Source organism: Pogona vitticeps, chromosome 11 (genome assembly GCF_051106095.1).
Source record: "Pogona vitticeps strain Pit_001003342236 chromosome 11, PviZW2.1, whole genome shotgun sequence".
Lineage (NCBI taxonomy): Eukaryota > Metazoa > Chordata > Lepidosauria > Squamata > Agamidae > Pogona > Pogona vitticeps.
Window position 1 is genome coordinate 24,168,454 of NC_135793.1, and position 11,428 is coordinate 24,179,881.

At 45.8% G+C, this 11,428-nt stretch overlaps 1 protein-coding gene across 1 annotated transcript in view; it reads left to right on the forward strand.

The window, feature by feature from the left end:
* Window positions 1–11,428, forward strand: part of GPC3 (glypican 3) — a 138,365-nt gene that overhangs the window by 98,530 nt on the left and 28,407 nt on the right. The window contains exon 6 of the mRNA XM_020810324.3: window positions 755–875. Coding sequence (XP_020665983.3) covers window positions 755–875 — 121 coding nt within the window. The remainder of the gene's footprint in view (window positions 1–754; window positions 876–11,428) is intronic.

Below are 11,428 nucleotides of genomic sequence, written 5' to 3' on the forward strand. Positions count from 1 at the left end.
GAAAAATCCGGAAAGTTCCTTGATCGAAAGAAGCTTGTTGTGTGCGTTTCTCCCTTTTACCAAACGCGTAGGTGGTTCCTTCCTATCACTAGGTGTGTTGCTAGTTTCTTTTTCGCATTTAAAGAAATAATAACGCAAGTATGGCACAAAAGGGAGTCGAGAGATTGCTTTTAACAAGGCCTCAAATGCCCGTTAGAGGTAACTAGGAAACAATGGGTCGATAAACAATCGGATTCGTATATGTTGCGCTGCTTGTGAAATGCAACTTTGTTACATGCTCAGTGCCAAAAACAAAGGCAATGAGAGAAATGTAACTATTTTACATGTAACTAGTTCCTTCCAAGTTCTGCTTAGCTGCAAATGTCCCAGGCTATACCCTGGGTCTTTGAAGCATTGAATCTGGGATGCTACCATGGAGCATCAGCCATTCCTTGCCAGAATCCTTCCGGAGGAAATTCAGTGGACACACTGAGATATGACAAAATCATAGACTTGTACGGTTGAAAAGGGACTCCGAGGGTCATCTAGTCCAACCCCCCGCTGGTGCAAAGCATTATAGCTGTCCTTCTGCTTTGGGGGCAGCCTTTCCATGCTGGGGACTCCTTAGATGATGTTAGATGATATCACCTGTGATCTTTGCCTGTCCTGGCTGGGGAGGATGGGAGTTGTAGTTTAAAATGCCTGGAAGATATCGGTATGGGGTGCTCTTGAGAGCAGACGTGCCATGCTCACTCCTGACTTCTCCCTGTTGCAGGTATAGCCGGCAGCCGGTCCGGAATGGAGGAAAAACTCAGGCAGGTAACCATGAGATCAAGGTGAAAGGACCGGAACCTGTGATTAGCCAGATCATCGACAAGCTGAAACACATCAATCAGGTGAGCCGCCGGGAGATGCCACCATTCCTACCTTGATCTTACCTGATTTTGAAAACAAAGCAGGATCAGGCCTTTTTACGGCCACCAAGGGTCTCATAATGACATTCAGGTACCCACCAACGCAATTAAATTGTGAAAGCAGGTGGAAAACATAATCGAAGTCCTTCAGCAAAAGAAAGAAAGAAGGAAAGAAAGAAGGAAAGAAAGAAAGAAAGAAAGAAAGAAAGAAAGAACAGCCCCCCCAACCTGTTATAATACCTTTAACATCAACCCCAGTCTAGGTTGTCAGAGGCTTGTCTGAATAAACACAGGACGAGCGAAAAGGGGGAAAATAAGGCGAAGTAAGAGCTGGAATGCAGTCACAGGCAGTAAGATGCCTCTCATTTGCCATTTATAAGTCATCTGAAGTCTGGGAATTAAATTTGACAGCAAGGGACGCAAATTAGCAGTTGAAGAGGGTGCAGGGAATAAAAATGGTTTTTCACCCAGCGTTTACACCAGAGCCGATGGCTGGAAGCATTTCAGAACCTACCGTTTCTCTCCACAAATCTTCAGGATCCACAGAAACCCCATTTGTAACTTAGTTTTCAGCATCGGCCTTGTGCGAACGCTGGGGAGCTGATCGAATAAGGACGTGTCCCAGTCCGGTAGCACCTTTGAGGCTAATTTTGGGAGAGGAGTGTAGGCTCTCACGCTGTCCGACACCCCGGCCTCCTTTTTAAGCGAGCGGAGGAGGAACTGTGTGTAGCAGCCGGCGATTTGATGGCAGCAAGCGTGTGGGGGGTGGGTGGGTGGGGAGGATGAGATGTTTCTTAGTAATGCTCAGTTATATCATGCTCTGCTGGGGAGGTCACTTCCAATCAAGTTGGCAATACAGGATCACACACTGCTCTGTTGGGGGGGGGTTACCTAATGAAAGAGATTGGCAGAAGAGACCCAAAATCCAACCCACCCTTGAAAAAATTGAAATTCAAAATATACGGATGTCATAAAGACCAGTTCTTACTCTGTACTGTTGGCTTAAATTTCTCCCAAACAGGAGAAGATACATATTCATGGAACATATGACAGTTATAATGTTAAGGGGGACCACTCTGTGCTTTAGGGCTGTATTGGGCCCTCCTGGGGTCTCAAGTCTGGCCTTTGGAGGTTCCTCCGATGACCAGGCTGCTTTCAATATGATGCCATCATTTAATGGTTTCTCCGGTTTTGTTAGGAACCACCGAGGGCTGTCACGATTTCTCTTGCTGCCTGTTCAGTAGGATGAGAGACAAATGTTTTTCTGCTGGGATAAATCAGCTTAAGATGTTTCTTTCATTCATTCATTCATTCATTCATTCATTCATTCATTCATTCATTCATTCATTCATTCGTTTGTTTATTTATTTGTTTATTTGTTTGTTTGTTTGTTTGTTTATGAGAAGACAGGGAAATCTTTCGCCCTGTAAGAATCCAGCCCTGGGATTTGACGGCTGACGGCATTATCCCTTTTTTGCAACTTGGAAGTTGCAAAGTTGGCGTACGTGAAATGCAACTGCTGTACATCTGCTCCCGCACAGATTTTCAATCCATATGGAAGGAGCAATTACTGTGGCGGAGTTAGGATCGTTAAATCAGAAGTGTGACAGAGTCTGCCTGCTCCATGTAATTAAGTCTGAACATAGTGTGGCTTTTTAATTGCATAAAGTTAGTCCGGTCCCTTTGACATTTTAAAGAAGGCTGAACATTGCTCACTCTCCCTTTCTTGGCTCCGACCTTTACAATTTGCCTTTTCCTCTGGAAGAGGCTGTTAAGAACAGGGGGGGCGACACTTAATGGAGCAGTACATGCAGCTTTTCTGTGAGACCACAAGTTTCTAGTCCCTTAGGACTGGGGGTGGTGATGCCCAATGGCGAGCAATAGAAGCCAGACTCTCAGAAGCTTGGAAATAGCAGCAGTGGGATTAAATTTGAAGTGGGAGAGATGCCCGTAGTCCACGTAACTCTGTTCTTCTGGAAAGAAATCATGCAAAAGGGTTTGATCTGCATAGTTGGCCCAGTTTATATGGAAGATGAGGAAGAGCAGACCAGGAGGACATGATGTTGGGAAAAACTTCTTAACTGTTAGAGCAGTACAACAGTGGAACCAATAACCTTGGGAAGTGGTGAGCGCTCCAGAGCTTAAGACATTCAGATTTGCTTCGATCTGGATTCCATCACTGAGCAGGGGATTGGCCTCAGAGGCACCTTACAATTCCATTATTTTAGGATCCTGTGATTCTATGTTGTATCTGGATTGCTGTGGACACCCAGTAAGATCTAATGAAATATTTCCCTAATGTTTTATTTATTTATTTCTAGGCTACCTTTCTCCCAGTAAAGTGACCCAAGGTGGCCCACAATACTTAAAAGAATAGAATTTTAAAAAATAAGCGAAACCTTAAAAAAAACTATAATGGTAATTAAAGTGCAGACGCCCATGGCGGATGCCCATGGCCTTGATAAGTGGAGTGGGGAGGGCAAGGTATCTTGAATCCGAGGCAAGAATCCCAAAAGGAACCGGGAGATCATGTATGAAAGGAAAATAGCTAGCCGGTCAATGACTGGAGGTGAAAGGAAACAAACAGGCAGGTCCTTTGAGAAGTGGCAGTGAGAAAGCCCTAGATGGAGGGATGAAAGAACCTTGATCGAAAGCCCCATTGAACAGTCCTTTTTAAAAACAAACCAACAAACCCCTTCATTCTTGCTTTGTGCACAAGCCAGGTAAAAGCCATCAAATCATGAACAGATGCAGGGAACTGAATGTTTTTTTTTTTAAAGACTGCTTAAATTTTTTTGCCGCTAAAAGGATCTTGGTGTTCTTTGGCTAAAGAACGATGCTAAGCTCTCCAAAAGTATTCGTGTTGTTCTGTTAACAGACCTTGTTTTTCTCTGTATCTTTTCCTCCCAAAAGTCACCCCCATGCTTTTTTCTTTTTGGTCATTGTTAAAGATGCATTAGTTCTCTCCTCACATTGGCAGGGAAATTAAGAGCACATCTAGATTATATAATCGTAGCAGCTTCGTACCATTTCTGGATACCCAGCTTCCATCCCGGGATTAATTATTTGGAAACTGGCTGGATAGCTCAGTGAGTGAGGTGTGGGTTTCTATGCCTGATCTAACAAGAGGTGGTTTGATTCCCCACTGTGGCTCCTGGAAAAAGAACCAGCCTGGGTGGCCTTGGGCCAGCTGCACAATCCCAGACGTGCCCCGAGAAGAAGGGGATGGCAAACCACTTCTGAGGATTTTCTACCTGGGAAACCCAGGAAAGACTCACCATGATTTGGAATTGACTTGGTGGCACACAATTATTATTTACAATGGTACCTCACTAGACGACGACCTTGCAAAACGACAAATCTGCATGACGATGAGGTTTTGTGATCGCTATAGCGATTCGCAAAACAGTAATTCCAATGGGCGATTTTTGCTGGACGATGTTTGGGTCCCTGCTTCGCAAACCGATTTTCGCAAAATGATGATTTTGCCACTGATCGGCTCTTTGCAAAATGGATGTTTTCGGGACTGATGCTTTGTAGGGCAGCCATTATAACAACTGATCAGCGCTTCACAAAATGGCTTCCCTATGGGCGACCTTCGCAGAACGACGACGGTTTTTCCCCATTGGAACGCATTAAATGGGTTTCAATGCATTCCAATGGGGAAATGGTTTTCGCAAGATGATGTTTTCGCTAAACAGTGATTTCTATGGAACAGATTATCGTCATCATGCGGGGCACCACTGTATTAGAGAGACTTGGAATTCTCTGGGATATTCAGTGTGGTGCAGGGGATAGAGTGATGCACTCATACTCAGGAGGTCTGAGTTCAAATCCCTGTTCAGCCATGGAAACTCACAGGGATTGTGGCACTGTTTGTTTTGGGTCGCTATAAGTTGGTTCCGACTTGACGGCACGTAACAGGAACAACAGAATTCTCTGGAAAAGAGCTCGGGTGGGTTTCCCTGAACCCAAGCCGGACATTCACCAAACTACAACTCCCAGAATTCCATGAGAAGGAGCCATGACAGTTAAAGCGGTATCAGCTTGCTAGAACGGTGCGGTGTGTAGTAGTTGTGCTCTTGAACGGGACAAAACAAAATCAACTTTGCAAGCCATCGGTTGCGGGTTTAGCCCCTTCTCTCCGCTGCATCCTTTGATTCTTTCCTTTGGGGAGATCTTTACAGTTTCCTGCAAAAGTTTCAGGGAAGTACGCTGGAGTTCCCAAGAGCAGAGCATTCTTAGGCCTTAATTAAATTAAAATCCTTGAGATTCCTTAAGGCTTGAACCTTGGCAGTTAAAAGTGCTGATGAGCAGTAAGGGATACTCTGTATATACAGTATCATGAAAAACAGGGGCCCTATCCTCCTCTTGGGAGACCGTCTGTCAGTGAATCAGGGCCTGATTTCCCCATCTATATTTTGAGGGGTTCTTTCTTGACCTCCTTTCTTGACAGACAAACCAACCACAAATAGCATTCATTAAGAAGTCTGGGGAGGAGATTGAGAGCAAGAACGAGAAGGAGGGAATGTTCCCGGCTGGTGGAACAGCTGAGAAAACGAACTCTCCCGAAAATGTGCCTGGCCTTCCTTCACATGACAAATCACCCTTTGCTTTCTTTGCAGAAGTGCTGGCTTCAGCGTTTGAATGAAAAAGCAGGGGAGATAAAAATAATCCTTAGGGTAAACGTGCTAATTTTGTTTTTTAAAAAAGTGTTAATTAACCAGCAAACTCACCTCAAGCAGGCACGAGGTGCCGATGTCAATGGGTGCAAGGATTAAAACGGCTGTTGATTTCTTTCCCGTGCAAAATCAGAGGACCCAGCAATCGAAACTCAGCAAATATGGAATCTTGAGTTCTAAGAGCTCTCCCCGGATCTGGAAACGAGGGGCTTAACGGGGTCTGGGGTATGGCCTGGGCTTAAGGAGCATGGTGACCTTTTCCTGCAGAGACAACAGCCATGATAGATTTGAACTTCAGTTCCATTCTAGAGCCAAGCCTACCATTTATTCTTACTGGGATCTCTGGAGTTCTCAAGATGCATAGTAAGGATTCCAGCAGGGGATTAATAATGAGGAACAAGTTTTTCTGAACCCTTCCTTCCTTCAAACATCAGCTCCTTCCTTCCCTTTGGGTGAGGGTCTGGGGCGCATGTGGTCCCGTGCAGCCTACAGGCTGGGCTTTGCCCACCCACGTTCTGGAGCAGAGGGTGAGAAAAGGGTTTCCTTCCAGTTCCTGATGGACGGCCTTGCGCCATCAGCCTGGTGGGCTTAGCCACTGGGGAGGGATCATGGCAGCTGTCATCTCAAAACATCTGGAGAGCCACCGCCGGCCTGCTTCTGCCCTATGGCGTGCACACGCTCTCTCTGCAGCTGGCTCACGCAGGGCAGTGGAGTGGCATGAAGGAGCTATGCTGTGTTTTTATTTACTTCTGTTATTATTTAAAATATCTATGCCTCGCCTTTCCCCAAAGTGACTCAGAATGTTAGAATAAACAGTCTTAGAAGTTTTTAAAAAATGATACATTCATTGCTTTTCTTAAAACCAGATGGTATTGCTTCCACTGCTCTCTTTTAAATCCAGCAGGGTGGCCATCTAGGCTGGGGGATTCTGAGGACTGTAATCCAAAATAGGTAACTTCCTTGAATTCTATGTTAGTAATTACAGTAATTGTTTTATAATGGATTAGCGCCCACCCACCCCCACTCCCATTAAAACAGTGCTGATATACAGTGATCTGTCATTTCCTTCCTTCCTTTCTGAAGAAATTGATTAATTGAGGAAGCAGCTACTGGTGGAAAGATTTCCAAGCCAACACACCTGTGTGTGTGTGTGATCCTTAGCCCATTCTTGATGAAACTCAACTCAGGAGAGCTGAGATCTGCTCCCCTGCAGTGGCTGGTCTTACACCTTCTCCTGACGCCTTCTCCAAGCAGCTTTTCCTAATTGATTCTCATGGATTGAAGTCCTTTCTTAATCAACAGGGAATGAAGCCCCCCTCCGCCCGCCTGCCAACAAACAATGTCCTCTTACAACTCCGGACGCAGAACGTTTGGCGTTAAAGAGATTTGGGGTGGGGATGAGAACGGGATGCAATGTGGGCCTCTCTCTTGGCATTCAATCTCATAATGACTCTTCAAAGTCAGCAGACCCCATTCCGGCCATCAGGGTAATCACATACATGGGATTCTGTGCAGGCGATTACCCTTCATTTTAAGTCTTCTGCAAACAGTTAGAAGTACACATTGTTTACCTGTGAGCTTCCCTTAAAATCCTCTTATGATTACAGCTTGGTAGCCACTGCCTGGCCATTTTTGCATTTTAATCAACACCTTACTCACCTCCTTTGGGATGTCAAAGGGGGCAGAAGCCTCTCGAAGGAAGTCCTGGGCTTCTGAAGCGAACCTCGAACTGGGAAGGGTGGGGTTTTCTGCAGGACAGTTGCGTGGTAAAACCAAGAGCGCTGTGGCTTCCGAAGGACAGACCTGTTTGCTTTTTGGGTCCACATGGGTTGAAGATTGATTATTTTTTGGATATATCCCGGAATACATTGGTGCCTCGCAGAACGGGCGCCTCGTAGAGCGATGAATTCGCTCTATGAGGCCGTTTTTGCGATCGCAAATGCGATCGCAAAACGGTGCCCGTATAGGCGGGAAATCACAGAGCAAAGGTCGGTAAGCTGCTCGCTTACCGACCTTTGCTTTGCGACCCGACAATCAGCTGTCCGGCGGGTCCAAAATGGCCGCCAGAACAGCCGAAAGGGCCTGGGGTGCAGCGTTTCCGCGCCTTTGGTAAGCAAGGGGAGGGCGCGAAAATGCTGCGCGCAGCCATTTCGGGGCTTCCGGCAGCATTTTCGTGCCCTCCCCTTGCTTACCAGGGGCGCGAAAACGCTGCGCCCTGGCCCCTTTCGGCTGTTCCGGTGGCCATTTTGGACCCACCGGACAGCTGATCGCAGCCATTTTCGCGCCCTCGTTCTGCGAGGGGAGGGCGCAAAAATGGCTGCCGGCATCGCTGTACGGTAAGTAAACATGCCGATTGGCTTTTTTACTTCTGTACAGCGATGTTTCACACAGCGAGGGTTAATCCAGAATGGATTAACCTCGCTGTGCGAGGCACCACTGTATATGGGTGGGTGGCGAGGAATTGCAAAGGTAGAACAGTTGGCCAAGATACACCATCAGTATGGTCAGTGGGTGTTGTGACAGTGTGCAACATCTCGTCCAGCTTCCTATATCTCTCAGTGGTCCCACCAGATGCCTCTGGGAGCACACGAGACCACGAGAGACCTGTCTCTTGATCCCCCTCCCCTGCATCTGGCCTTTGGAGGTCCCTTCCTTCCAAGCCTGGAGATGATACAGTGGTGCCTCGCTAGACAATTACCCAGCATGACAGTTTTTTCGCTAGACATTGACTTTTTGCAATCGCTATAGCGATTCGCAAAACAGTGATTCCTATGGGGGAATTTTGTTGGACAATGTTCGGTCCCTGCTTCGCAAACCGATTTTTGCTAGAAGACGATTTACCCAGCATGACAGTTTTTTCGCTAGACATTGACTTTTTGCAATCGCTATAGCGATTCGCAAAACAGTGATTCCTATGGGGGAATTTCGCTGGACAATGTTTGGTCCCTGCTTCACAAACCGATTTTTGCTAGAAGACGATTTTGACAGCTCCCTCTGCGCTCGCAAAATGGGTGTTTTTGGGACCTAAGCTTCGCAAGACAGCGATTTAAACAGCTGATCGGTGGTTCACAAAGCAGCTTTCCTATGGCCGATCTTCGCTAGACAACGACGATTCTTCCCCATTGGAATGCATTGAACAGGTTTCAATGCATTCCAATGGGGAAATGCTTTTCGCTAGGCAATGATTTCGCTAAACATCAATTTCAGTGGAATGGATTATCATTGTCTAGCGAGGCACCACAGTACATCCCCATCATGGCTTGTCACCTGCAATGGACTTTTCCTCCTGGAATCTGTCTCATCCCCTTTTCAAGGCATCTAGGCCAAGATGCCACAACATTCCTAACCCTAACCCTCTAAATGGATTGCTTTCAGTTTTGGACTACAACTTCCATTGTCCCCAGTCATCATGGCTATAGAGACTGCTCCTATGATGTGTAAAAAGTATGGAATAATACTTCTCAATGTTACCCCCCTCCAAATACCCCCAGTTTATCTCCCCCGCTTCCTGTATTACCTCTTTTTGTCTTACTTCAATTTTCCCAGCCATTTGAGGCCTTGTTTTAGCTGCAGACCGATTATCAGCCCTTCCCAATCTCTGTGCTTGATCCCCGTCCAAAGACTTACGGAAAAATATGCCAGGAATTTCAGCTACGGTCTTTGGAACATATTTTTATTAAATTCTTTTCAGTCATGCAGACTAAATTAAAGGAGAACTATGTGCCTCAGAAGAGTATAAATGTTAATTCAGGGTTTTGCTTTGGCAGACTCCAAAGGGAGACCTTACTTTCAACACACACACACACACACACATACAAATCCTGTCTGTAAAATGGTTCTTTTACTGCTTGAGGTCATCATTTTGCATGGGATTAATTTAAGGAGAGTTTTTGTTTTCCTTTTGTTTTGTTTTGTTTTCAAGTGCTCTTAGAAGAGCAGATTTGTATTTGATTACGATCAAAAAATCTGGGTGTGCAATTAAACCAGCACAAGCTCTTGGGGTAGGGCGATCCATTTTGATCTGTTTTGCCCTTGCAGGAGGGAAATGGGATGGTTCTTTTCAACTTCCTGAGAGATTCTGTAGCTTTAAATTTTCGTCGTGAAGTTGCGAGAACTATTTCTGCTCAACATTTGTATGGCGCTCGTGCAAAACTGGGAGGTCTCTTTCTTGGCTTCATGGAAACACAAGACGTCTTGGATGGATTGCTTGCTTCTTTCTTAACCATCAGCCAGACTTCTCATGCGTGTGTTCCTCCCTGCTTGCTTTACTGCTCAAGGAGAAAAGACACCCATTTTGGACACATATATTTTGCAGACTGTAGTGAAAGAGAAAAGCTTTTTGTCTCATGGGGATTTTCAGATTCTGTGTAGACTTTTCTTTGGATGCCACAAAGTTCAAATAAATACAGGGATAAGATACACACGGTTGTGTCCTGGTTCTTGTGGGCCCTGTTCAACGACTTCCACCACCATCAAAATATTAATTTCTTTCACTAGAAAATGAAAGAGAAGCAAAATGCTTCTCCTGAAAGCCTCTAGGAAGTATGGCTGGCCCTTACAAGAAGATACAGAAATGGCCACAGAAAAAGTGAATAGATAGGTTTGACTTTTCCTGGTGCCGTTGGACCAGCCTGCAGTGGGTACCAAGTTGGAACTAGCTTCAAGGACCTGACAAGGTTCTTCCCTATGGATACCTGGCTTTCCCCCCATGAATATGCCCTGTTTCCAAGATATTTGTTAGATGCCCTTTGCAGCTTCCCATCGGTGTTAAAAAAATATAACCGTCAGCTACAAGGAAATGGAGAGATTTCTACTAAGGGACAGAACCTTGCAACTGCAGTCGTGCTCCGCATGACGATTACCCTGTTTAATGATGAATCTGCTTCACGATGATGTTTTTGCAATCGCAATAGCAATCGCAAAACAATGTTTGAATGGGGTTTTTAAGGCTGTCGTGTAGAGGAGGGGCAGGATCTGTTCTCTATCATCCCCGAGTGCAGGACGTGCGACGGCTCAAGTGACAGGAAGCCACATTTCCGTGGATTATCAGAAAAAAAAACATCTTAACTGTTAGAGCAATACGACCACGGAACCCATGACCTCGGGAGGCGGTGAGCGCTCCAACGCAGGAAGCCTTCAAGAGAGCATGGGGCCACCCTCTGTCCTATCGGCTTTGATGTGGATTCCTCCCTTGAGCAGGGGGTCAGACTCGATGACCTCACAGACCCCTTCCAATTTCATGATTCTAGGATTCTAACACTTTTCCTAAGGAGGAAAAGCAGAAGCTGGCCTTATTTACAGCTTTTCCTTCCAGATGGTTGCGATTTCCACGCCTGTTAGTCCTAGCTGGCAAGGCTAATGGTCAGCCATCTTCAGAGTTGGGGGGGCAGGCGTTCTAAGGCAGACTGGAGGGGAACAGAGGAGATTGGGAGTTAATATGTTTTTTTCTTGAGCTCCGGCTGCTCTGTGCCTCTCCGTTCACAATCTCGTTGGCTGTCGTGTGTGAACACACACAAAGATATGCCCTAAATGGATCAGTTTCCTTTTAAGTCCTGGGCCCTCCACTGGGGATGGTTTCTCTCCCCGTCACCCTGGTTTGGCAAAGAGTAAGAAAGGATGTCTCGGTTAAACTTTTGCAGCTGGGTAAATTGTCATTAAGTTTAAAACCCGCTTATTGTTACATCGTGCTTACTGATTATTGGGTTATATATTTTCCTGCCTTTCCCCACAAGATGCCAGCAAATGGTAATGGCAGGGTAGGGCTTAGCAATGGCTCCTATTTAAAGGCAGAGAAGTCACCAAAGGGGAATATTCTTTGCAAATCATAATTGTTACTTAATTAGAAATGGGTAC